General features: G+C 43.4%; 1 protein-coding gene across 2 annotated transcripts in view; it reads left to right on the forward strand.

The window, feature by feature from the left end:
• The window catches only part of SH2D4A (SH2 domain containing 4A), a 186,652-nt gene that overhangs the window by 59,077 nt on the left and 101,001 nt on the right, over positions 1–26,574 (forward strand). For both annotated transcript variants that reach the window (XM_030194502.1, XM_030194503.1), the window contains exons 3-4: positions 6,617–6,776; positions 16,470–16,629. In XM_030194502.1, coding sequence (XP_030050362.1) covers positions 6,617–6,776; positions 16,470–16,629 — 320 coding nt within the window. The remainder of the gene's footprint in view (positions 1–6,616; positions 6,777–16,469; positions 16,630–26,574) is intronic.

Raw genomic sequence — 26,574 nt, forward strand, 5'->3', positions numbered from 1 at the left:
AGATACAGAGTGTCCGTTTACACTTTCCAAAAATACTAGGATAAGGGGGCATGCGATGAAGCTGGAGTGCAATAAGTTTAAAACAAGAGAAAATGTTTCTTTATTCAGTGTGTAATTTGACTCTGGAATTCGTTGCCGGAGAATGTGGTTAAGGCGGTTAGCTTAGCAGAGTTTAAGAAGGGTTTGGACAATTTCCTGAAGGAAAAGGCCATAGAATGTCATTAAATGGACGTAGGGAAAAATCCACTATTCCTGGGACAAGCAGTACAAAATGCTTTGCTCCGTGGATCTTGTCGGGTGATTGTGACCTGGATTGGCCACTGTCGGAGACTGGGTGCTGGGCTAGATGGACCTTTTGGTCTGTCCCAGTGTGGCGATGCTTATGTCTTAAGGACTCTCTACATCAGAAATTGTCACTTCCAGCTCAAGTGAAGAGCAGCCTACATTAGTGGCTGCGAGATGCCAGTATGACCAAGGGAGTGCCTCTGGATCAGCCCAACTGGAGGGTGGTTGCAACAGATGCCAGTCTCCAGGGATGGGGAGCTTACTGTTCAGGGACAGTATGCTCAAGACCTGTGGTCTCCTCAGGAGAGATCTTGCTCAATAAATATGTTAGAGACCAGGGCAGTTAGACTAGCAATCCAGACCTTTGGCCATCAGTTGAGGGGCGAGGCAGTCCGCGAGATGTCAGAAAATGCCACCACGGTGGCTTACATGAATCGGCAAGGAGGAACCAGGAGTCGGCAGATGGAGCAAGAAGTATCACAGCTGTTACAGTGGTCGGAGGTGCATCTGGTGGCGCTGTCAGTGGCTCATGTGGCAGGAGTTCAAAATGTTCAGGCACACTTTCTCAGTCGAAACATGCTAGATCCCAGGGAGTGGGCTCTAAGTGATGTGGCATATCGGGCGGTGGTGAACCGTTGGGGGTTCCCCAAGATGGACCTGTTTGCTCCTTGGCCGACCGGTCTTCTTTATGCCTTTCCTCCCTGGCCATTGATAGGGCGTCTACTTCAGACAGTCGAAATGCACAGGGGCCGTCTGATCTTGGTGGCTGGCGCTGGATTGGCCTCGCAGACCGTGGTATGCCGATCTTCAGCGGCTTCTAGTAGAGGATCCATTCAAGCTCCCGGTCAGGCAGGATCTTTTGGCTCAGCTTCGCTCTCGTTGGCGTTCTACCTCTTTGAATTATGTTCGGCCCTGGAGGATTTTTGAGGCTTGGTGTGAGGAGCTTGGGATAACTCCCTTTCATGCGTCCGTCTTGCAGATTTTGGATTTTCTGCAGCGTGGTTTCGACAAAGGCCTTGTTTTGGCTTCTCTTAAAGTGCAGATTGCAGCTCTGTTGTGTTTTCGAGGTCGTGTTCAAGGAAGATCGCTGGCTAGTCACCTGGATGTGTTCATTTTTAAAGAGAGGTTAACCTCCTACCTCCTCCGTCTTGCTGTTATTTTCCCCACTGGGATCTTAATTTGGTACTCTCAGCTCTTACTAAGAGGCATATTTTCAAAGCACTTAGCCTTCCAAAGTTCCATAGGTTTCTATGGAACTTTGGAAGGCTAAGTGCTTTGAAAATATGCCTCTTAAGTCTCCCTTTGAGCCTTTATCTTCTTGTACTTTGAAGGACTTAACCCTGGAGGCATTGTTTTTAGTGGCTGTTGCCTCAGCTAGGAGATTTTTGGAGTTGCAGGCTCTTTCGTGTAGGTCTCTGTTTTTGGAATTCATCTCGGATCGAGTGGTTTTAAGACCAGTTCCTTCTTTTCTGCCCAAGGTATTGACTCATTTTCATTCATCTCAACCGGTGGTGTTGCGTGTTCTAGGTTCTTTCTCCAGGTCGGAGGAGCAGCGTCTCTTGAAGTGTTTGGATGTCAAAAGACTTCTGAAGCATTATGTCAAGTCTACAGAGGAGATTTGTCAGTCTGATCATTTGTTTATTCTCATCGGAGATTCACGCAAAGGGCTTGTGGCTTCTAAGCCCACTATTTTTTGTTGGCTTAAGGAAATTATTGCATCAGCTTACCTTCTTTCTGGGAAAGCTGTTCCGGAAGGAGTTAAGGCTCACTCTGCCAGCGGTCAGGCTACTTCTTGGGCAGAGCGTTGTCTGGTGCCTCTGGAGGACATTTGTATGGCAGCGACTTGGTCTTCTTTGCATTCCTTTTCAAAGCACTATCAATTGGACCTCCTGAGTCATCAGCAAGTTGTTTTCGGGGCACACGTTTTGACGGCGGGGCTGTTAGGGTCTCTCCCATGATCTTACTGCTTTGTCACTTCCCATCAGTCACATTCTTGGCCGGTCCGGAGGGACGCTAAGGAAGGAGAAATTAGACCTTACCTGCTAATTTGCTTTCCTTTAATCCCTCCGGACTGGCCCAGATCCCTCCCTTTAGGTATTCTGTGTCTTCAAGAGTTAAGTGATATTGTTTTCTTGGGAGCTGTGTTGCTGGTTTCTGGTTTGAGTGTTAAAAAAAAAACAACAACAAAAAAAACACAAATTCTATGGTTTAGTATGTAAGCTTTTGTGCTTGATATGCAGGGGCATTTCATTGATTATTGTTGGTGGCACACACCCTGTGTTGGCAATGTGCTGGTGGCTGCTCAGGCTTTCGTATGCACAGGCCATGTACTTATTGTTTAATTTCTTCTGCTTTGGTACTTTGTTACTGGATCTTTCTCTTGTTGCCAAGGGCTCTTATTGGCTCTCTCTAGAGTCACAGGTTTTTTTTTCTCAGTCTCCACCTGCTAGAAGGCGTGTACAACCCATCAGTCACATTCTGGGCTGGTCCGGAGGGACTAAAGGAAAGCAAATTAGCAGGTAAGGTCTAATTTCTTCTTTGTTCTGTTTTTCAATTAGGGGATCATCTTTTTTTTTTTTTTTTTTTTTGAAAAATATCCAGCCCAGTAATTGGCAGACTGCTAAGCCAATATAACATTTACCTGGAGGTACCAAGTGTTTAATGCAAACCAATGATATAGACACACACAATGAAGATGCAGCTGAACCAGAAGTGCTGTCCCATGCAGGAGGCTCTATGTTGCTTCACTTTAATCTTTCAGACCAAGGAGGACTGTGAATTTAGTTACTGAGCTGTAGAAAATGCAGTTAAATGTATTATGTACTATGAGGTACAGTACAGATACTATTTTTGCTCTTATGCTAGTATCCTATAAAGGAAAGGAGGTGTCTGTGTTCATTCATAGACTATGCACCAGTCGGGCACTCGTATATAGGTACACAATAGTAGAATTGCCCTCTATTTTTGTAAGTGCTACCCCTGAAAATTTGCATATAACTTTAAACAGACACTTCGTTTTAGAGCTACACCTAACTTGTATGTTCAGCAGCTGAATTTCACAAATTTATAAGATTTTTCATGGCTGTACCGGAAACCACACCCCTGTTTTTTAACATAACAGCCATAGTCGTATAAGCCACCTAATGTTACTCATATGCCTATAAACTTATGGGTTTATTTAGAAAGGATTTTTATGCAAATAAAATTGGCCTGGGGTTACATGCAGAACAGTATGTACAATGCCAAGAAAGGTGTGTACTTTTATGTGATCTGTGTATAGTGTATTCGGGACAGAGCATGGATGGAGTTTTTCGACAATGTTTATAACATTCTTGTATGTAAAGTATGTACATACACGCATATTAACGCTCATGGCTTCATTCTAGCTGTCATTTTTGCCACTTCGTTCCTAGCAGTTTATAAAGCACATAAACACCTGTATGCCTTTTATAAAATAGATGTCTACTTGACCTTCACATATAGATGAACTGTTTACAAAAAAAAAAAAAAAAAAAACACCCAAAACTCTTTCCATGACTACAGAAGAAAAAAAAAGTGTTGGTTTTAACTGACTGCTGGCTCAGGAATGTGAGAAATACAGAGCCCCATTCAGAACATTGACCTAAACTAGGGTGGAACACAGGGTGAGTCATGTTCATGCCTATGGCATTTTATATTTGCAGAAATCTTTCTAATTTAAGAGATTTGGGCCCCCTTTTGCGTGTTGTTTTTTTTCTTTCTGTCCTTGTAATTAGTCATAACATCTATCCAATAAATATTACTAGTCATGTTGACAACACAACATTGTAACAATGTTGTGTGTTATGCGAACAGTAGAAGCAGTAACACTGGAGGTAAAACATCCGTTCCCTGAAAATGATGATCCAGGGGAAGTCTGAGCGTTATCAATTTATAATAAATTTGGCAACCCTGAAAATTCCCTCCTGATCCTAACAGGCTGATCAGATTAAATAACTACTGTATATCTGCACTTTTATTCTAGTCTGTAGCAGTTCCATCTGTATCTACCCTTCTTCCCCCTCCTTCTAAAAACATGTACAGTTCACGATTGCATTTATTTTACTATATTGGAGCCAGCTGCAGGTAATTCCAGTCCTCATGGAGGCCAGTCTGCTAGTATCTCTTGTATTAATCATCAGGATCCAACAGGGCAGTCTCCATACCTTTACTGTTACAGATTTTTTTCTTAGTTTCTCCACAGGAAAGACCCTTGGCTCTGCTGAAAAATCTTCTCTTGACCCTTCTCTCCCTGAGACTTATCAGCCGGTATCAAATCTTTGTTTTGTATCTTAAGCTTAGGAAAAGCTTGTCTTCAGTGAGCTGCTTTCTTGAATTAATGAGGCTTCGGTTCTGCATCTGTGACAATGGGGGGTTCTGGGGCCCAAAATAGCACTGAAACCGTGGTTTTAGAGTTTTAGCGAACTCCATGCATCTCTCAATGCTGGAGATGTAATTCTAATTATTTCCCTTGACCTCTCTGCAGCATTTAAGCTTGTTGATCATGTACTTCTACTATCATGTCTTTAGGCTCTTGGTCTCGCTGACACGGTTCTTTCTTGGTTCTCCTTTTATCTTTCAGATTGATCTTTCTTAGTCATCATCCCCTCTTCCTTGCCAACTGAAATGCCTGCCTCCTGTGTTGTTCCTCAGGGCTTTATACTGCACCATTTTTCTGAGCCCCTTGGCTACTTATTCAGGATTTCAGTATAAAGCTTTTCTTCTTTGCTGACTTTTTATTGATTTCCCCCCCCCCCCACCCCCCAAAAAAACCCCCATCTGTTTTCACTTAATCTTAGATCTTTGCACACCTTTCTTTGCCTTATCACACTAGTTGTCTGTATGGAAGTTTTGAATCCTAAAAAGATGATTGCTTGCTGGTTCACAGGTCCCTGCCCTAAACCAATTCTTGTTCGTTTGCTTTTTAACCTTCCAGTTCCCTTTGTCTATTTAGGAGTTATTTTTTAACTCACATATGTTTGATAAGAAGGTCTCACAATCACTCAAATTGGGCTTTTTGTCCCTTTGTCGTCTCCAGTCTATTCGTAGTTTGTTGGATGTCTCCTCTTCATAAACTGGTACACACATTTTAAAGTTTGCATTTGGACTTCTGTAACTGTCTACTGTGGCATTTTCAGAGCTTTACTGTGCAGTCTTCAAACGCTACATAATTGTGTTGCTTGTTTTGCCTGTAAAGTTAGGAAACACGATCGTGCTTCTCTTCTGGCTAGGTTGCATTGGTTACCAGTACAATTTCATGTTTATTTTAAGGTTCTTTGTTGGGATTACCTTTGATATCAATCTTCATTGACGATGCTGTACACCTCAAGTTGTATCATATGTTCGCTTGATGCATACAGGCTTATTCTTCCTCCTCCTAAAAAGGCTCACTACGAGGTGACCAGAAATTCAGCTTTTCTTTTTCCCCTTGCCCCAGAACTGTGGAAAGATTTATCCCGTTATACGACCAGAACTCTCCTTTTATCCAATTCAAGTCTCATCTTGATGCATTTATTTCCAGCAAGCTTTTGGGGGAGTCTCCCAATCATTCAAACATTCTTATTGTAACCAATGCAGGATTACAACTTCTACATGGTTTTGTATTGTATGTTTTTATGTATAATACCACACAATTTGCCCTAAGTCATAACAGTAACCCCAGAGATTATCTATATATTAAATAATATATTTAAATAATATATTAAAAAAGGAAACCTCAATAGCCAGGGGCACCTACATAGATGGTCTTCCTCTTTTAAGTGGCTCTTATCGCTGGTTTCTATTAATCCTCTGAAACAAACCACGGTGGAAAACTACTCCGAATTGGAGAGAAAACCACTGCAGCCAAAAAACAGAGGAAGATATTCAAACTACAATAATGTTTTATAATCTAATATCATACTGAAAATACAAAAACGCTCCTAGTGGTTGTGTGGGGTACTAGGCAGTATGGATGTTGCCACCACTTTTAGGTCTCTCGCTGGCCTTTGCTGCTGCTGATTGGGTGGACCTGACTCCAAAGTAGGTGGAAAGGGTGAGAAGAATGGGCCACCCTGTCTTGCCTATGGTCATGTCCCTGGCTGAAAATAGCTAAAAAATGTAAAACATGAATCTGTGTCTAGTCAAGAAGAACCTCTTAGATCATCTAGCTACACTTCAGCCATCTGTCATACTTAAACCCTTCAGTGGAGTATTAGTCCAAAAGACTTATTGGGAAGTTTGTCTGAGATGTCTGTGTGTGTACTGTTGCGATTACTGTTGTGATATAGAACACACCATTGTAAAAGTGTTTAATTTTATGTATGTTTTGCAGCCCATGGAAAATCTGTGAACTGGAAGCTGGGAGCAGACAGTGATGTCTGGGTATGGGTCATGGGTGAGCATGCACAGGACAAGCCCTATGATGTGATCTGTGATGAAATCATGGCAAAACGGGCACGGCAGCTTGTGCAAAAAGAAGCTGAGGAACTGAGGTAAGCTATTCCATCTGTATTCCCTGAGCGGCACGCGGGGAGACGGTGTAGTGGGGAGAGCTGAGAACCAGTTTGCTCTTCTCTGAATAACATGAGAATGGATCTTGTTTGACACGTTAAAACATTCATGTTTGATTGGTCAGGTAAATGGTTTGTGGCTCTGAGTTGCAGAAACAAATCCTCCTCCTCCTACATCTAGACTCTCTGGAGTTTGAGTTTTGATTTTTAAGCTTTTAGATATGCAGAGGGGAGAGGTTATATTAATACATCACTCTATCACTCTTCTTAATTCTGTAGCAAGGTAGAAATAGCAATGAAACCATAACTACTTCATGTATGTTGCTTGGTGAAAGTTAATATTGGATTGTAAAAAAAAAAATCATTCGGTCATCATTCAGCCGGTGGCAGTGGTCATTTTTCTGGCCATGCGCTAATGTTAGCACATGCCCTTTAACAAGGTATAAACATATTTTGTAATGTGCTCATAAGTTTTCACAGGACTGTCACAGACCTTCAGGTCTTCTGAAATGTCCACTTCATGTTTTCAATCATTGCACATTGTATTTTTATATTTAAACCCAATCGTGCTTCACTTCACCACGATAATAATACGTTTACATTTTTGTTCAATATTTTTTTATCTTCCATCAGGACCTTGTTTTGCATGTTACTGTTTCAAGGTACCCAATTGTGAATTAATCTTGGGGAATGTCTGTAATGGCTCCTGTGAATCATAAAACATATTTTTTTAAAATCAGAAACCATCTGTCTTTGTCTTCAGTATTTCTCAATAAATACTTCCAAATAAACTTCATAGAGGGCAAGAGAGGGGGAGGGGAATACTTTACTGAGGGTCTGTGACAGTCCTGTGAATATATGAGTACATTACAAAAGTTTTTTATACCTTCAATTTAAGGTTGGATGTTTTCCTTGGTAAAAGGTGTATTTGTGGATTTAATTTTTTGTGACTGTGAGTATCTTTCCTTCAGAGCTTTACTCACTAATCCTCTCACTAATATTTTGGTTAGCATTAACACATGGTCACTGAAAAAAATTTACAATGGGAGCACTTACCACCTCCTGTTTAGAAGGTACTAAGGGCTCCTGTGTTATTGACGTGCTAACCAGTCAGTACATTAGCTGCTTAGTGCATCCATGCCTTCCCCTCCCCCCCTCCCCCCCCCCCCAAATACTAAGAAATTAATAATGCATGCTTTGCATGCACAGATGGAAAAATTAATGCAGCATTCACTTATCTAGTGTTCTGCGTTACACCATTATGGAAAACAAATTTACATTGGTGTGATACACAAGCCTCTTTCACAGTCGGAAGAAATGGACAGAGATTTAATTGAGGACATTCACAAGATACCTATGAAAGGGGAAGTACAAATTATAGGTGATTTTAATATGCTGAACATTGATTGGGGTATCCCTGCTGCAGGGTTGTCTAGAAGTAAGGAGATCTTGGATTTGCTGCAGGACGAACTGTTCCAGCAGTTGGTAATAAAACCCGCACTGGACCTACTCTGGACCTGGTGCTTACAAATGGGGGGAGAGTGTCTCTGATGTTACGGTGGGTGATCATTTGCCATCTAGTGATTACTGAATGGTGTGGTTCAATATTCAGATGCAGGAAGAGAGGGCTTATTCAAGATTAACGTTCTAGACTTCAAAAGAACTAAATTAGTCAAGATGGGGGAATACCTCAAGGAGGAATTAGTTGGATGGGAACAGCTGAAGGAAGTAGATCAGCAGTGGGCAAAACTGAAAGGAGCTACTTTTAAAGGCAACAAGCCTTTGTTAGAAAAGTGCATTAAAAAAGGAAAAAAAGGCCGCTTTGGTTCTCAAGTGTAGTAGTTGAAAAGGTAAGAGAAAAAATGTTAGCTTTAATTACAAGAGATTGCAGAAAGAGGAAGACGGGCAAAACGGCCTGGAAAAGCTGTCAGGAAAGCAAAGATGCAGATGGAAGAAAAAATGGTCAATACGGTAAAATTGGGGTCGAGACTTTTTTTTTTAGATATGTAAGTGAAGTGCCAGAGGCATTCTAAAGCTCAAAGCTGAAGGGAGGAATATGTAGAAGCTAAGGATAAAGCTGAACTACTTAACAGTTATTCTGTTCTGTGTTAACAGATGAAAGGTGGGGGTAGGACTGCAGAAAACAAATAACGGGAATGGATATGTAGTAGACCAGGACTGATTCTCAGAAGACTCCGTGAGGAGCTGACTAAACTAAAAATAGACAAGGCAATGGGGCCTGATGGGATATATTCGAGTACTCAAGGAACTCTGAGAAGTTCTGGCGGCTCTGTTTTCTGACCTTTTTCAATGGTTCCTTAGAGTCTGGAGTGTCCTGGAGGACTGGAGAAGGGCAGATGTAGTCCCTCTGTACAAGAGCAGAAGTAAGGAGGAGATTGGGAATTACAGGCCCGCTAGCCTGACTTCAGTAGCGAGTAAACTAATGGAAACGCTTTTAAAGCAGAGGATTGTGAGTTTTCTAGAATCAAATGGCCTGCAGAACCCGAGGCAGCATAGTTTTACTAAAGGCAGGTCTTGTCAGACAAATCTGATTTGATTTTCTTTGATTGTGTGACCAAACAGTTGGATATGGGAGGGGCGCTAGATGTGGTGTACTTAGATTTTAGCAAAGCCTTTGACACAGTTCCGCATAGGCGTCTGATAAATAAACTGAGTGCCCTCGGTATGGGCCCTAATGTGATTGACCGGGTTAAAAACTGGTTAAGTGGAAGGAGACAGAGGGTAGTGGTAAATGGAGTTTCATCTGAGGAAAAGGATGTTATCGGTGGTGTACCGCAAGGATCTGTCCTTGGGTCGACTCTTTAACATATTTGTGAGTGATATTGTAGGACTGTCTGATAAAGTTTATCTTGCAGATGATACCAAACTCTGTAATAGGGTAAACATCTCAGAGGGTGTAGATAGCATGAGGAGGAATCTTTCAAAGCTTGAAGACTGGTCCAGAAATTGGCAAGTAAGATCTATTGCTAAAAAAAATGCAGGGTCATGCACTTGGGCTGCAAAGGGAACAGTGTAGTATAAAGGTTAAAGTATTTCTGTGTACTAAAGTTAAGAGCGAGACTTGGGGATGATCGTATCTGATGGTTGGCCAAACAGGTAGAAAAGATAGCAGCAAAACCCGAAGGCTGCTCGGGTACATAGGGAGAGGAATGACCAGCAGGAAAAAAGAGGTGATAGTACCCTTGTATAAGTCTCTGGTGAGGCCCCATTTTAGAATACTGTGTGCAGTTCTGGAGACCACATCCTTAAAAAGGATGGGGTCGGTCCAGAGGGTGGCTACAAAATTGGTCAGTGATTTCGGTCATAAATCATATGGGGATAGACTTATAGATCTAAATATGTATACCCTAGAAGAAAGGCGGGAGAGATAGGGCATATGATTGAGATACTTTGGCATTAACTTGCAGGAGGTGAGCCTTTTGCAAATAAAGGAAAACTCTGGAATGAGAGGGCATAGGATGAAGTTTAGGTTATAAGCTCAGGAGTAATCTAAGGAAATACTTTTTATGGAAAGGTAGTGGATGTGTGGATAGCCTCCTGGTGGAGGTGGTGGAAACAAGGACTCTCAATTTAAGAAAGTGTGGGACAGGCACATGGGATCTCTTAAGGAGAGGAGGAGATAGTGGATGTTGAAGATGAGCAGACTGGATAGGCCATTTGGCCTTTTATCTGTCATCATCTCTATATATAAAAGGCACCACCAACGTTCTAAATGAAGCCTCCAGCCAGAAGTGTGAAGGGGGAGAGATATCCGGTTTCCCCATGAGTGTCTGCCCCGTCCTCGCTCTCTCTGTAACACAAACAGTTAAGGAAAACACAGCAAAGCACGAAATCAAATCGCTCTCTCTGTAACAGTGAAGGACTCGGGGGGGGGGGGGGAGGGGGTAAGGGAGAGAGGGCAGAAGCCCTCACTATGTCTGTAACACAAACACAGCACAGCAGGAAACTTAACACTGGAGGACTCGACTCTGAGGGGGGAGGGGACAGAGAGCAGAGGGGACAGACAGCACAGGGGAAGGGAGAGAGGGCAGAGGGCAGGGACACACACACTCCCACATGCACACAGAAGAAAACCTTGCTAGCCCCCGTTTCATTTGCATCAGAAACGGGGCTTTTTACTAGTGTTTCTATATTTATGTTCCTGCATTAGGCGCTCTATTTATTTTGGATTTTTTGCACTCTTTAGTGCCTAATGCAGCTTAGTGAAAGGGCCTTTAGATTGTAAGCCCTCCTAGGGACGGGAAAATACCTATTCTACCTGGATGTACAGTGATGTGAAGATGTATTTCAGGGCTGCTGGGGGGGGGGGGGGGGGGGGGGGGGAATTCCCTGGGGCCCGGCCATGAGCGTCCTCCCCTCGGAAGTGTTCCTGCAAGCTAAGCTACTGGCAGCGTCAAAAAGAAAGCAACTTGCCTCCAGCTGGCCTCGGTCGTGTTCCCTCAGCTGGTGGGGCCATAGAGAGAGGTTTGATAGGAAAGAAAGGAGAGAGCAAAAGAAAAAGAGGAGGGAGCAAAGAAAAAAAAATACTTTACATAAAAAGCTATCATATTTATATTGAGCCTTGAAGAGTTCAGACATAACCCATTAGTGCCCAACGTTCCTATATGGGATTTTATTATGGGAACATTGGGCACTAATGGGTTAACAGATTATTCATTTAGAAGCCTGCTATCACTCTTTAAGTAGTTTTATCACCCATGGGCTACTCTGTCTCAGGATCCCTGGGTGGGCACTTCACTCTAAGATGACATAAGTCAAGAAAAATGGTCATCCTTAAAATATCCAAAATTCATCTGGTAGCTGCATGAAATACACTGTGCTGTTGTGCAAAAATCCAAACCCTCTTGGTGATTGTACCTTTGGCGAAGGTATGAAAACAAGGAAAATTATATCACCTCCCCAAGACAAAATTCATTTAAATAAAAAAAAATCTCAAATTCTCACTGGCAAAAGACCTAAGGGCCCTGAACAAATTCCTGTTCAAGAAAAGTTCAGGATGGTTTCCCTGGGCACCCTTCTTCCCATGATTCAAGAGAAGGATTGGCTATGCTCTCTGGACTTAAAGGATGCTTACACACACATCTCGATACTTCCAGCTCACAGGAAGTATCTTCGATTTCGGCTGGGAACACAGCATTTTCAGTACCGTGTACTGCCCTTTGGCCTGGCGTCTGCACCGAGTGTTTACAAAGTGTCTTGTGGTAGTCGCAGCATCACTACGGAGACTGGGAGTGCATGTGTTTCCTTATCTTGACGATTGGCTGGTGAAGAGCACCTCGAAGGAAGGTGCTCGAGACCATGCGAATGACTATTCAGGTGCTGGAGCTACTGGGGTTCGTAGTAAATTATCCCAAGTCCCATCTCACCCCAGTCCAAGAATTGGAATTCATTGGGGCTCTGCTGAACACTCAGATGGCTCGAGCTTATCTCCCCGAGGCAAGGGCAGACAACCTTCTGTCCCTGGTGTCCATGGTTCGAGCATCTCATCAGATCATGACTCGGCAGATGTTGAGACTTCTGGGGCACATGGCCTCCACAGTTCATGTAACGCCCATGGCATGTCTACATATGAGATCAGCTCAATGGACCCTAGCTTCCCAGTGGTATCAAGCTGGGGGGATCTAGAGGATGTGATCCAACTGTCCACCGACTTTAGAAATTCTCTTCAGTGGTGGACGATCTGATCCAATTTGACCATGGGATGACCATTCCAAATTCCTCAGGCACAGAAAGTGCTGACGACGGATGCATCCCTCCTGGGGTGGGGAGCTCATGTAGGTGAGCTTCACACTCAAGGATCCTGGTCCTTTCAGGAAAAAGGTCTTCAGATCAGCCTCCTGGAATTGCGAGCGATCTGGAACCACTCTAAAGGCCTTCAGAGATTGGCTGTCCAACCAAATCATCTTAATTCAGACAGACAATCAGGTTGCCATGTACTACACCAACAAGCAGGGGGTCACCGGATCTCGCCCTCTGTGTCAGGAAGCCGTCCAGATGTGGCTTTGGGCACGGCGTCATGGCATGTTTCTCCAAGCCACTTATCTGGCAGGCGTAAACAACAGTCTGGCCAACAGGCTGAGCAGGGTAATGCAACCTCACGAGTGGTCATTGAATATGGGTGTAGTCCGCAAGGTCTTCTGAGCATGGGGCACCCCCTCGGTGGATCTTTTTGCCACTCAAATCAATCACAAAGTCCCTCAGTTCTGTTCCAGGCTTCAGGCCCACGACAGACTAGCGTCAGATGCCTTTCTCCTACACTGGGGAACAGGCCTTCTGTATGTGTATCCTCCCATTCCTTTAGTAGGGAGGACTTTGCTGAAACTCAAGCAAGACCGTGGAACCATGATCCTGAGTGCTTCCTTCTGGCCGCATCAGATTTGGTTCCCTCTTTTTCTGAAGTTATCCTCCGAAGAACCATGGAGATTGGAGTGTTTTCTAACCCTCATCACTCAGAACGAGGGGTCGCTTCTACATCCCAACCTCCAGTCTCTGGCCCTCACAGCCTAGATGTTGAGACCTTACAATTCGCCTCCTTGGGTCTTTCAGTGGGTGTCTCCAGAGTCTTGTTTGCTTCCAGAAAAGATTCCACAAAGAGGTGTTATTCTTTCAAACGGAGGAGGTTTGCTATCTGGTGTGACAGCAAGGCCCTAGATCCTCTTGTCCTACACAGACCCTGCTTGAATACCTTCTACACTTGTCAGAGTCTGGTCTCAAGACCAACTCTGTAAGAGTTCACCTTAGTGCGATTAGTGCTTATCGCCGTCTAGAGGGTAAGCCGATCTCTGGACTGCCTTTAGTTGTTCGCTTTATGAGAGGTTTGCTTTTGTCAAAACCCCCTGTCAAATTTCCACCAGTGTCATGGGATCTCAATGTTGTTCTTACCCAGCTGATAAAAGCTCCTTTCGAGCCACTGAATTCCTGCCATCTGAAGTACTTGACCTGGAAGGTCATTTTCTTGGTGGCTGTTACTTCACTCGTAGGGTCAGTGAGCTTCAGGCCTTAGTAGTGGATGCACCTTATAATAAGTTTCATCACAACAGAGTAGTCCTCCGCACGCATCCTAAGTTCCTGCCGAAGGTGGTGTCTGAGTTCCATCTGAACCAGTCAATTGTCTTGCCAACATTTTTTCCTGTCCTCATGCCCACCCTGGCGAAAACAGTTTGCACACCTTGCACTGCAAGAGAGCATTGGCCTTTTACATGGAGCGGATGAAGCCCTTTAGACAGTCCGCCCAGTTGTTTGTTTCTTTCGATCTCAACAGGAGGGGAGTCACCATCGGGGAAACTCACAATCTCCAATTGGCTAGCAGATTGCATTTCCTTCACTTATGCCCAAGCTGGGCTGACTCTGGAGGGCTATGTCACAGCTCATAATGTTAGAGCCAGGGCTGCGTCGGTGGCTTACTTAAAGTCCGCCTCCATTGAAGAGATTTGCAAGGCTGCAACGTGGTCATCAGTCCACACATTCATATCTCACTACTGCCTCCAGCCCCCTAGACCCATTTTTGTTCTGTTCCAGGTAGCTGTGTATAGTTTCAGGTTAATCTATGTTATGTCCTCGCCGTTGCGAGGCCCTATTGACCAATGTTCATTGTTCTGAGTGAGCCTGGATGCTAGGGATACCCCACATGTTAGAACAAGCAGCCTGCTTGTCATCGGAGAAAGCGAAGATAGATACTTGTAGCAGGTATTCTCCGAGGACAGCAGGCTGATTGTTCTCACAAATCCACCCACCTTCCCTTTGGAGTTGTTTGTTTATTTGTATGCTTTTTGATTTAACTGAAGAGGCACGCTTGTGTGACGGGCGGAAAGTCATCCGCACATGCGTGGTGCGCGCTGCACGTGCTTTCTGGCAAAACTTTAGGTTTTTTTTGTTTGCAAAATTTGCCATTTCCTGGGCTGTTGCGGACGTCGACCCACATATGAGAACAGCCTGCTGTCCTCGGAGAATACCTGCTACAGGTAAGTATCTTTGCTTTACAGTGTTGTCTCTTAGCCCAACCTCTCATTAAATCACCTTGACCACATAAACACTTAAAAGCAGAGACTCCAGAAACACCCTCGCTGAAAATAAATGGAGCTTTTTGAGGTCCTGCCATGTTAGATTTTATATTTGTGCAATAGCTGATAGTAACTATATTGAATTACCTTACCTACAATTCTTTTTAACTTGATAATTGGGACTTCAGGATCCCATTTATAAATATGCAGAGCCTCTGATTTTCCTGTGGTGGCACAGGAAAGGCCACAAAATGTGTTCTTTCTTATGGAATCGGAGCAGGAGACAGTGGCTGGCTGGCAGTGCATCTGACAGGAGGCACTGAGGGGTGGCACATGGGGTCCAGTTTCTGCCTCGTACAGTGTAGAATGAATTGAGGGTTTTTTGTGTGGTTCAAAGTGGTAATTGACCCCCCATGTAGCAGAGGAGGACATGGCGCAAGGTGCCACTGCTTAACTTTACAACTGCTGCACCAGTGAATGAGGAGGAATGGTATTGGTGGTCTAAAGATGGCTGAGAGGATGAGGCATTATGTGTATGTGTGAAAGGTTTGTACGTTCTTAATTTCCAATGGTTTTACTACAAATAAGCAAAGGAACTCTATCTTGAAATCATAAGTACTGAACTGATTTCTGAATCAATAGAAACATAAGGGGTCTTTTCTGTAGAAAACTGCAGTTGGGGAGATAACTAGTAGAAAAGCAGTGTAGCTTATGGGTCAGAGGGGAGAGGAGGAAAGCAGTGAGTTAGCTTTAAGTTTTTGGGGCCCACACAGAAAACTTCCCACCCAGTTAATGCGGGCGTAACAGGAATGGTTTCAGTGCAGGTGTTAAAATCGCGTAGAAACCCTTACTGCAGACTAAATAATGTATTTAAATGCACGTTAATGTGGTCATTTAAGTATCCTGCAGCCATGCACTAAAGGTTTTCATGCGCATTGTGCACAGAAAACTTGCGCCAGGTCCAGGGCAGCGTAGAAGGGTAGGTTGAGAGGAGCAGGTGTCCTCCTTGGATGTATATATTTTGAAATCTTGCCCTGATCTAATGGCCCCCTTCTCCCCCCCCCCCCAGGTCCAAAGAAAATCTTGGGTAGTCTAGTGAACCCCCCCCACCTAACCCATATCTCAAACAAGGCAGGAGCTATGCCTGCTTGCTTCTGCTTCCTGCATTGGCCACAAAATGGCGGTGCCTTGCCCCACTCAGTGCATTCTGGGATGAAACAGGTGAGGTCAATTTGTCATATAAGGGAAAGGTTGTGTGGGGGTGGAATGGGTCCACTAGACACCAGGGGTATGTTGGGGGGGGGGGGGGTGACTCAGGAAGATGTCGGTTTGGGTGGATGTTTGGGGCATTGGATAGGGTGAAGGGCTGATACATTCCGCAGCATGCTTGTGTTTTTTTTTTTTTATGTCAACCTTGGTTGTCAGTGCCTGAGCTAATCCCCTGCTGAGTGACTTCCAGTGAGATATCTAATTGGATAGATGGGTGGGGCATATTTTGGAAGCGGGGAAAAAAAGCCTGGGTTTTATGAAAATGTTAGTTTCCAAAAAATTTCATATTTCTGGCGAAACTTGTAGGCTGTCTGTGTTGGCATTAAGACTGGAGCACTGAGAAACCTGAAATCTCTCATCACAGAACCATTTTGTTTTGTCCTAGAAAAACACAAGAGGAAGAATTGTCAAAAATATCTGAAACTCTGTCACTGCCTTCCCTGGAAGATATTGGGTGGAAGGAAATAACCAGCAGGAAAGCAACAAGTGAAGAGGCCAGAAGAGGAGAAGCAGTAAAACAGGCAAAAACCCTGGAGGAGAATAAGGTAAGCTAAAGGCTTTTCTTTGCAGGAACTGCACAGCTTTGGAAGAAAGGTTTACAAACCACCTGGGTGTGTGAGCTGGACCCACCCTGTTTTTCTTTTCAACTAATAATGAACTACCTGAACCCGATAGTTGCAGAAATACTCCTCAAGGATAAATCTAGAACTGGTGGAAAGTACCCATTCCACCTATCACTCCATGGACTTTGAAGGATTTTCAAAGGAAAAGTATATACTGACCTCATGGGTCAGTTGATAGGTTGCCTGCCTACTGTGCCCATCACTTGAGTTGGAATGGATCTGTTGGCCAGCTGAGCTTTTGGTTGGTAAATGATTAGGGGCGTGGAGGATAGAGTTGACTGGGGAAGACAAATGCCGCCAACCCTCACCCCACTATTATTCTGCCAAGAAAACCATTGTGCATGCGGTGGTTTTGTAAGTCATTCACAATCTGGTACATACACAGAGGACAACCTTTAGTAAAGTGTGTGCATACTTTATTTCTTGGGATGTTTTGTAGAGTTAGTACCCACGTTTCATATCTGCTGATTGTTGAGGATAATTTTATCAAGGCACCTAAGCTTTGAAGGTACATAGGAGTACACAACTTTTCTGTCTAAGTTGACATGGATATGCGCATATCTATAACCTTCATAAAGATCTTGCAGCTCTGTTCCAGCTCCTTAACTTCTGCCCCCAGGAATGCCTATGCTTATATCCATGCATGTGAATAGCATGTACCTTTTTTATGTGCACATTGCCAGGTAATTTTATGCGAACTTTTATCCTCTGGATTTTGTATAAGTTGCCCGGATTTGGGTGTGGATCCTAGATCCACACGTAAACAAATTAGACGATCAGGCACTAATTAGTTATTGGTGTTAATAAGCACTTAATTGGCAGTAATTAGTAGTTATGCAGAGATCTGCCCTATTCTATCACATGCATGCTTAAATTTCGTGGTGTGGAACTCCAAAGGGGGCATGGCTGTGGGAGGGGCATGGTCGGGTCAGGGGCATTCCCAGCATTTAGGCACAATGTGATTCAGTACCTGGATCTATGCCCCTGACTGCTGTTAGTTGAGTGCCAGAATTTACACCAGCCTTTGGCAGGCATAAGTGTGCACACCCAAAGTGAGGTCTCAAATTATTTATTTATTTAGATTTTGCTCACACCTTTTTGAGTAGTAGCTCAAGGTGAGTTACATTCAGGTACACTGGATATTCCTCTGTCCCAGGAGGGCTCACAATCTAAGTTTGTACTTGAGGCAATGGAGGGTTAAGTGACTTGCCCAAGATCACAAGGAGCAGCAGTGGGATTTGAACCGGCCACCTCTGGATTACAAGACCAATGCTCTAACCACTAGGCCACTCCTCCACTCAGCAACATTCCATGTGGAATCTCAAATAGTAGCAACATTCCATGTTCCACTGCACTAACCACTAAGCTACTCCTCCACTGCACACTAAGCTAGTATTCTGTAAAGGGTCATCTGTACACAGTGCCCTTTACAGAATACTAGCTTAGCACGCATTCTGGTGCCTAACTTTGGGTGCCATTTACAGAATCTAACCCTATGTGTGTGCATTTTTTTTTCTTTCGCGCTAAGATATAATTTCAAGTCATTGATTATTGTGATGCTTTATATATAGGACATTCAGTAAAGTTCAGTAGAAAATTGCAGGTGTTTTAAAAAGGCTACTGATGGGGGGGCACGCTTTGAGTTTCTAGCCAGCTAAATTGCACTGGCTTCCCATTCAAGAGCAATGCTAGTTCAAATGGATGGTATTGATCTTTAAAATACTCCAGAATTATAGGCCAGTGTATTGCAAGAATTGAATAGAATATTTATCAACCTTTTGGGTATAAACGTGGTGGTACAAGTTCTCCCCCCACCTCTCCTCTTTGTAGCTTCTCGTGCATTAAAAGTCTGAGACAGGGGAATATTCTCTGCCAAGGAATTTTACTACAGTGCTTTGTGCCTGGGAACCAGGTGAAGAGTTCAGATTTTACTTATGACTTCAGAGTTAGTTAAATGCTGTTGCAGTGTGGAAGCCAGCAGACAGCAACAGGGTACCATGTGTGTTAGGTCGTTATAATCCTCCCTTCTTTCTTCACTACTACTACTACTACTACTACTTAGCATTTCTATAGCGCTACTAGGGTTACGCAGCGCTGTACAAGTTAAAACATGGGGAAGGACAACCCTTTCCTGTCAAATGTTCGTAGTTCCTTTCCATATGCAATATTTGTAATTGAAACCACTCAGTTCACTCTAGAGTGGTATATCAAGATTTAAATTAAAGTTGAAAGTGCATATATAGTTTTAACATATTTTTATAAAGGGCTCGAGTAAGAGGGCGGTTACTTAAAAAACAAAAATCCTGAAAGTTTCCCTCACTTCATTTGTGGACTTTTTTTTTTTAACTAGAACTCTTATATTAGAAGCACAGGTATTCCTTCTTTCAACACCTTTACAAAAGGAGTTTGGTATAGAGTCTAGCTTAGTGCTGTTAGCTCAATGTTCCATTCACTGTTTATCTGGAGTTTTTCTGATGTATTTGTACTGTTTCCATTTCTTTCCTTGTAACTATGATAGAGAGGGGACCTCGGTGTTGCCATGCTTCATGAAAGTTTTTGCAGGTGCAGTGTTGGACTGTTTTGAGAGGCAGAATAACTCCTGAAAGGTGACTCTTGCAGCCTGAAGGTCACAGTTTCAAGGCTGGCACATGCATACCGGTATTATTAGAAGCTATGGGGCATGTTATACTTCACTCTCCCAGGTAGCCTGTCTTGACAAGCAGTTCATTGCATGGCTGTGATAGCTAGCTCTATGCTACTGTGCTGAAAGTTAGCGGTGTTGGTTTTCTACACAGCTCTACTCTCTGGTATTGCACACTGACAACTGCTGAAGCTGTTGTATACCAGCTCCAGCCACCACTGTATCTAAGTGGCACCACAAGCTGTATGTCAGAGTCTTTAAATGCTTCTATTGCACTTTTGCACCTTATAATTGTATTGGACAGCTAGCAATATTACAGAACTGCATCAGCCAGCAATACTGCACAATGGTACCAACCCACCAGTGTTCTTCTACACTGTCTGTTTCTGCTGCTCATCCACATCAGTGATCTCTAGTGCACCAGCCAGCTCTCCTACACATCCACACCAGCAAGTTCTTGACAGTCTCAGCTAGGAGATGGCGCTCCCTTAGGCGTTGGACAGCTGATGTGGCTTCTAGTCACATTTAGCAAAGCTACCTTTTAGAGGTAAACCTCTGTTTGGGTAAGACCTAGAGAAGTTAAAGACCTAGTGGACACTAAGTCTCAGAGATTGCCAGCGGACAAGTCTAAAGGTTCTTTTAAATCCTCTCAGTCTCTTCTTAGGTTTTGTGAGGCGAAGCACTATAGATCATAACTCCTTTTCCTTTCAATGTTCCCACTTCCAACAAAGACAAGCCTTCTTTCGCAGATGGAAAGAATTCTGCTTCAGTTCCCACTTCCAACAAAGACAAGCCTTCTTTGCAGATGGAAAGAATTCTGCTTCAGATTCCAGGTCTATCAATGCCTCCTGCACCTCCCAATGGGAAAACATTTCTTCCTGTTGCTTGTCATCACAAGATTTACATCCAAGTTGGGAACCTACTTTCCTTCTGCGTCACTTCCTCTTTGGGCAGAACTACGCCTTGTAGCGCTATAGAAATGCTAAATAGTAGTAGTAACTTTGGGGCTTAAGGTGGTTCTGACTTTGTGAGGGTATATTCTTAAGGGGAATGGGCAGTTAGGGAATTTCTCCTTTCAAACTACCTCTACATTCTGTAGTTGCTAGAAACCAGAAATAGCAGTAAAGAAATGCTTAATGTTATATGGGACCTAAATATCAAATTTACAGTACTTCTCATTCATTTCCTTTTCTTTTAGAAAAGGATTAATAATGAATGTACTTTCATAACCATCAGACACAAACTACATTCTGTTTCCAAGTTTTTCTTCCTGTAAGCTAAATTGTCTTGCTCATGTTAATCTTTAATGAAAGCTGCTGAAGCTGGTGATACAGAACTCATGTGATTTTTGAGTTGGGTAACTTGGGGAAAACTATGCGTCAGTCTGAGGGAAGCAGCTTAGATCAGAAATTGGAGGTCATTGTATGTTTGTTTTAAGATAAGTGCTTTGTTTTGTGTTTCAAAGTGCAAACAAGTTGTGACCATTGTTTTGTTAAGCTTCTGAGTAGGCCTGCATTTCTATTTGTCTCCCACTTTGTTTCAATTGTAGTGAATGGTAGCATTTCCATAGGGAATTGTAGTGAATGCAATGGTGTTAGCAGTAGCCCCTTGGAAAAGACCAGTTTCTTGAACAGTTCTGAATTAAAATGTGGCATCTTACTAAAAGAATTTCCACAGAAGAAATTATACAAGTAAAATTCACTTTGGTACTTTTTAGCCTAGTTCCTATAATATTAAAGGTTATTGTTTTGTCTGATAGTGCTTTTTTGCAGCAACCTGAGGCAATGGTAGGACAGATAATTTGAAGGGAAGCTGAAATCTAAAACTTTACCAGCTGTGAGAAGTAGACAGTGATCTAGTGCAGCTCTAATAGGATTACAACTCACAGCAGTTGTAGCCTGGTGGACTGTTTGCTGTAATTCCACACTAAAGGACAAACTGAGCAGAGAGGTTGTGGATTTCAGAAAAGTGGAGGTTCTAGCAGTGTGGATTTGATTTTAAATAAATTCAATTTAAGTCATTACTGGGGAAGATTCTACAGTGCTCAAAGTTTGTGACTCTCACATATAATAATGATGATTACAACTTCTTACTCTTGTCTAATTGAAACCAGCCTTATGAAATCAAAAGGGTATAGATGGAACTATTTTTGTGTTTCTTGAGACATAATGTGTAAAGTAAGAGCAATAAGACTAAACCAGAATCAGTTTGTGAAACAGCAAGTGAACCCCTAGTTTCCTTACCATATTTGATTTGGTTAATTAGTTGTGCAGATGTCAGCGATGTGAAAAATTACTTCCCCCCCCCCCCCCCCCAAAAAAAAAAAAAAAATCCTCTCATTGCATATATGTCACACTGAATGTTTTCTTATCTTTAAACAAAATGTAATATTAGACAAAAGGGAGCCTGAGTAAACACGTTTTAAAATTATTACATCATTTATTTAAGAAATGGTTATCTAACACCCATATCACCCATGTGAAAAAGTAGCTGCCTTCTAAACTTAATAACTGATTGCACCACCTTTAGCAGCAATAATTACAACCAAATGCTTCCTATAATTTGATACCAGTCATTCACATCACTGCTGAAGAATCTTAGCACACTTTTTTGCAGAACTAAATCAGGACTTTGACAAGACCAGTTTAAACGATTAATTTTGTTTCTCCTTAGCCACTCTGATGTAGACTTGCTTTTGTGTGGATCGCTGTCTTGCTGCATAACCCAGTTGTTGTTCCGCTCATGTGACTGGACATTCTTCTTAAGAATTTTCTGGTAAAGTTCAGACCTCATGGCTTCTTCAATAATGCCTAGTGTACTTGAATGAAACTCGCCTTGAGCTACGATTGAAAAGGGTGTGAGCAAAATCCAAATAAATAAATAATGGCAAGTTTTCCAGGTCCTGAGGCAGCAAAGCATCTCCATACCATCACACTACCATTACCATAATTGACTGTTTTTCTTACTGTGGAATGCTGTATTTGCTTTATGCCAGACATAAATGGGACCTATGTTGTCCAAAGAGTTCAGCTTTTGACTCACCTGTCCATAGAACATTATCCCAAAGGGCTTGGGGAATTATCCAGGTGTGTTTTTGTAAATGTGAGATGAGCACTGATGTTAATCTTGGACAGCAGCGGTTTCCATCTTGCTACTCTCCCATGCATCCCGTTTTTGCCAAGTCTTTTTGTGGAGTCATGAACACTGACCTTAGTTGAGGCTAGAAAGTCCTGCTGTTTTTTGATATTCTTTTGGGATGTTTTGTGACTTCCTGGATGAATTGTTGCTATTTCCTTGAAGTAATTTTGGCAGGCCAGCCACTCCTGAGAAGTTTCACCACTGTTTCAAGTTTTCTTCATTTGGGGATTACTCTTAATGTGGTTCAGTGATGTCCTAGAGCATCAGAAATATCTTTAACTCTTTCTACTTGGGAGATATAGGTGTTGAATAACTTTGTTCCTTAATCATCATATTTTAAAAACTGTTGTATGTGTTTACTTGGACTCCCTTTATCTGATGATATGTTTTGCTTAAAGACCCAGAATCATTCAGTATGATATAGATGTGTAACCCTGGTACCAGTTGCATAGGCACCAGCTAAACTCTTTGGGCCAGGCACCCTAGGACCAGGATGTACAAAGAGTTCAAGATGTCGAGCTGGGCGTAGGCTGGAGCCAGGCTAAATCCTGGAAGGTCAAAGGGTACATTTTTTTTTCTTGTCACTCTTTATTTCAACCACACACAAAATAGGCAGCAGTCTCTGTATTTCATCTTCAACTTGCTTTACTAACAGTAACTTGAAAAACACAGTTCATAAACTTGTCAATTTGGTCTGTACAATTCAGGGTGTTTGATGGGCACAGCGTCAAACATAATCTCCAAATGATATCAGGGCATTCAAAATCACAGTTCAGTTTTATCTTCAATCTCCTCTATTTGCAAACCAGAACAAAGTAATTGATAATATCTTCAGTTACTCGGTCCCATCCTGGAACAGGGGTCATTCAAATGTGCAACAAAAGTCCTGTCAGAAGTGAGGTGCTCCCATTACCATTCCTCCTACCTGGGGTGTCTTTTCCCCCAAGCAATCTTTGTTCCCAGTTCGGCAACTCCCTGCAGGCACCCGCTGCTCTGTAGTAGGGCCTTCCAATCACCACACACTGCAAACTTCTCCTGCCATGGTACCCAGGACATCCCCCTCGGTGCTACAGGTCTCGACGGGGGTGGGCTACCAAAGAAAAGAATTTTATCCCTGCAGTGCCTTTTATTACCTATTGGCCTTGCCCACATGGGCTGACCCTGTCCATATCCATCTACCATGCTGGCAGTCCCAGCCACTGTTGTCTTAGTGATGACTGAAAATCCTTCCTCCCACCCTCCAAGCAGGGGCATTTTTAGGGGAGGGTAAAAGATGCAATAATAAGAAATCAGGAAGGGGACAAAAAATGTTCACATCACTGTAACTCTGCAGGGTAGTTTATTTGAACCCAATTCTGAGTTTGAACATTTTGTGGCTCATTTTGCCACAATCAAGACATTTTGGAGGACTGTTGAAAAAGAATAGTTCATGTACAACTGTCTGGACAGGGTTACAAGAGTGTTTTGAAATATTTGGGGCTTCATTCATCCACTGTGAGACAGATTAGTCTACAAAGTGAAAAAGTTGAAGACCACATTGACTCCACCCAGGAGTGGTTGGAGTTAATGAAAGTGGTTGAAATTGAGATCACCCCAACAGTAAACCATAAAAACATGCGTGAAGTCACAAAGAAGTCATACTAAAATCTAAAGATCTGTGGGCCTTCCTTGGTGTGGCTTCTGTAATGATTTATATGTCAGCAATCAGGGAAAAAACTAAATGGAAATGTTTATGGATGGATAGCTAGGAAGATACTATGTTAGCAAACAAAAACCATTGCTGCTACTACTACTACTACTAAGTGTTTCTATAGTGCTACTAGATGTACACAGCACTGTACTCATTATATGCAGTTACTTTCTTTTCTCTCCCAAGTAGGGTTGCACATTTTAACACATTAACATGATTAACCTGTTAAAAATTTTAATGTGTTAAAAAATTACATGATCTTCTTTCCTTACCGTCCACCCAATTGCTCACCAGTTGGACCCACTGCCTCCCAATTCTGTGCCACTCCTCTATCCTCCCTCCCCCCACCAACCAGCATTGCCCAGTCCCCCATCTTTGTCTCCCCTTCCCACAGGCTCGCTTGCCTACTAGATCCTCCACTGGGGCTGCTACTTCCCTGGGTTCGCATGGAAGCAGTGGTAATGGTAAATAGAAGGTAAGGTGCAGGACCATTGCCTTGTGCATGCCACCGCTGGTTTTGCGGCTCCTGAACATCTGAAACAGGAAGTTGTGCCAGAGGGAGACGTAATGCTTACTTTCTATGTGCTTTTGCTACTACTGTTGCTGTGAATTCCCAGGGAAGCATTGGGCCCGACAGAGGCCATCAAGTTAGCGGGTAAAGGAGAGAAAAGGGGGAGAGATGGGGTGATGCTGGATGGAGTGGGGTGGGGGGGGGACAGAGTTATCCTTATGTGGTCAGGAATGCATAGTGGTGTCAGTTGGGACAGTTTGTCCATTTGAAAATTTTAAATTTATGTTAAGTCCTACTACCAAGCTGAGTCACCATTTTAGAATGGACATGGAGAAGGTATAGTATACATGTAAGGTGTGCAGGACTACACTTCATGCCTCTCTGTGTCCCATAGGAGTAGCTAGCAATTAAAAAAAAAAAAAACCAAAAAAAGCTCAACATGGGTGGGGGGGGGGGGGGGGGGGGAAGAGGTGGGGAGCACAGCATGCATGTCCCTATCTCCCCCACAACAGCAGTGAGCCCTCCTCAATCTCCAGACCCCAACACCCTGAGTATCCACTATCCTCCCTCAGTGGTGGACCTCCCAATTCTGAAGGCCTCCCCAGGTTGCTGTCCCCTACATCAACACCCTGACCTGAGGGTTCTCTGGCAGATCCCACCCAATCCCATTACTGATGGTCCCTAGTGGTATAGTGGTAGCAGGATCAGTCATTGGTCAATCCTGCTCCTGTGGCTCCAGGTTCAAAATGGCAACTGTGACCCTAAGCAGTAGTCTCGTGTTGGGGCATTTTGCCCTTATTTGACCACTTATTGGTTATACCACAGGAATGACTGAGGATATTCCCACTATATCACCAGGGATCCCCAGTAAGAGCCAGGGGTGGAGGGGGGCACCCTGGAAGTGGTCATCTTGATCAGGAGCCCACCATTGTGGGGAAAATCTTGGATGTTCAAGAGGGGCCACTGTTAGGGGGTTATGTATGGAGAGGTGTCAAAGATATAGGGGAGTACATGCTATTGTGGGGGGATTGGGGACAGGTATGGATGTCGGCCTTTACAACCTGCCCCTTCAGTCAGGTGGCTGTGTGTGTCTTGAAACAGGTATAAATGCTGATGTCCAGATGTGTGGGAGCGTGGCTGTTAGACAGGCATGGAACTCTCACAGACACAGGCAGGGTGTAGTGCAAGTCAAAGAAGAGCTTTATTGCACAAGCAGTCAAAGCACAGTATGTTCCTGTCAGACTCAAGCTCAACGTGGGCACAACCATATTGACAATTATCTCCACACCTCTTAACAATTTCAACTGACCAGGCTTCTTCAGTACAGTTCAAATTTCTCACACATAAATCCAGACAGGTCAGCTGGGAAACCCAAGACCAGGGTCTTGACAAATAAAGGCAACCTTTTACTTTGGCAGTCTTCTATTTCTTCTCATGCAATCCCTGGGCAGCTACTTCTTGACACCGGGTGCAAACCTCTGAGCTAGGATCACTCCTCACTTCCCTGGGACTTCCCCTCCCCCCAGGTATTGCAACCCAGTCAACACTACCCTTGAGGATTCCTTCACTCATGGCCTCCCTCCAGGAGACCCCTTGCTTTGAGGGGGGGCTCCCTGTCTGAGCCACGCCCCTCTAACTCAGCAGGTTAGCACCACCTGCACTAAGGTGGTTCAACTTCACACTAGTAAGGGAGTGTGGGGAAATCTGCTGCTATACCCCTACCTCAGAATAGGTTTCTCCTAGTAATCTGTAATAAAACAGGGAATATATGTCATTATTGCGGTGCAAAGAAAAGCTACGAGAATGGTACGGGGTTTGCATTACAAGACGTATGAGGAGAGACTTGCTGACCTGAACATGTATACCCTGGAGGAAAGGAGAAACAGG

This window comes from Microcaecilia unicolor, chromosome 2 (genome assembly GCF_901765095.1).
Source record: "Microcaecilia unicolor chromosome 2, aMicUni1.1, whole genome shotgun sequence".
NCBI classification, from domain to species: domain Eukaryota; kingdom Metazoa; phylum Chordata; class Amphibia; order Gymnophiona; family Siphonopidae; genus Microcaecilia; species Microcaecilia unicolor.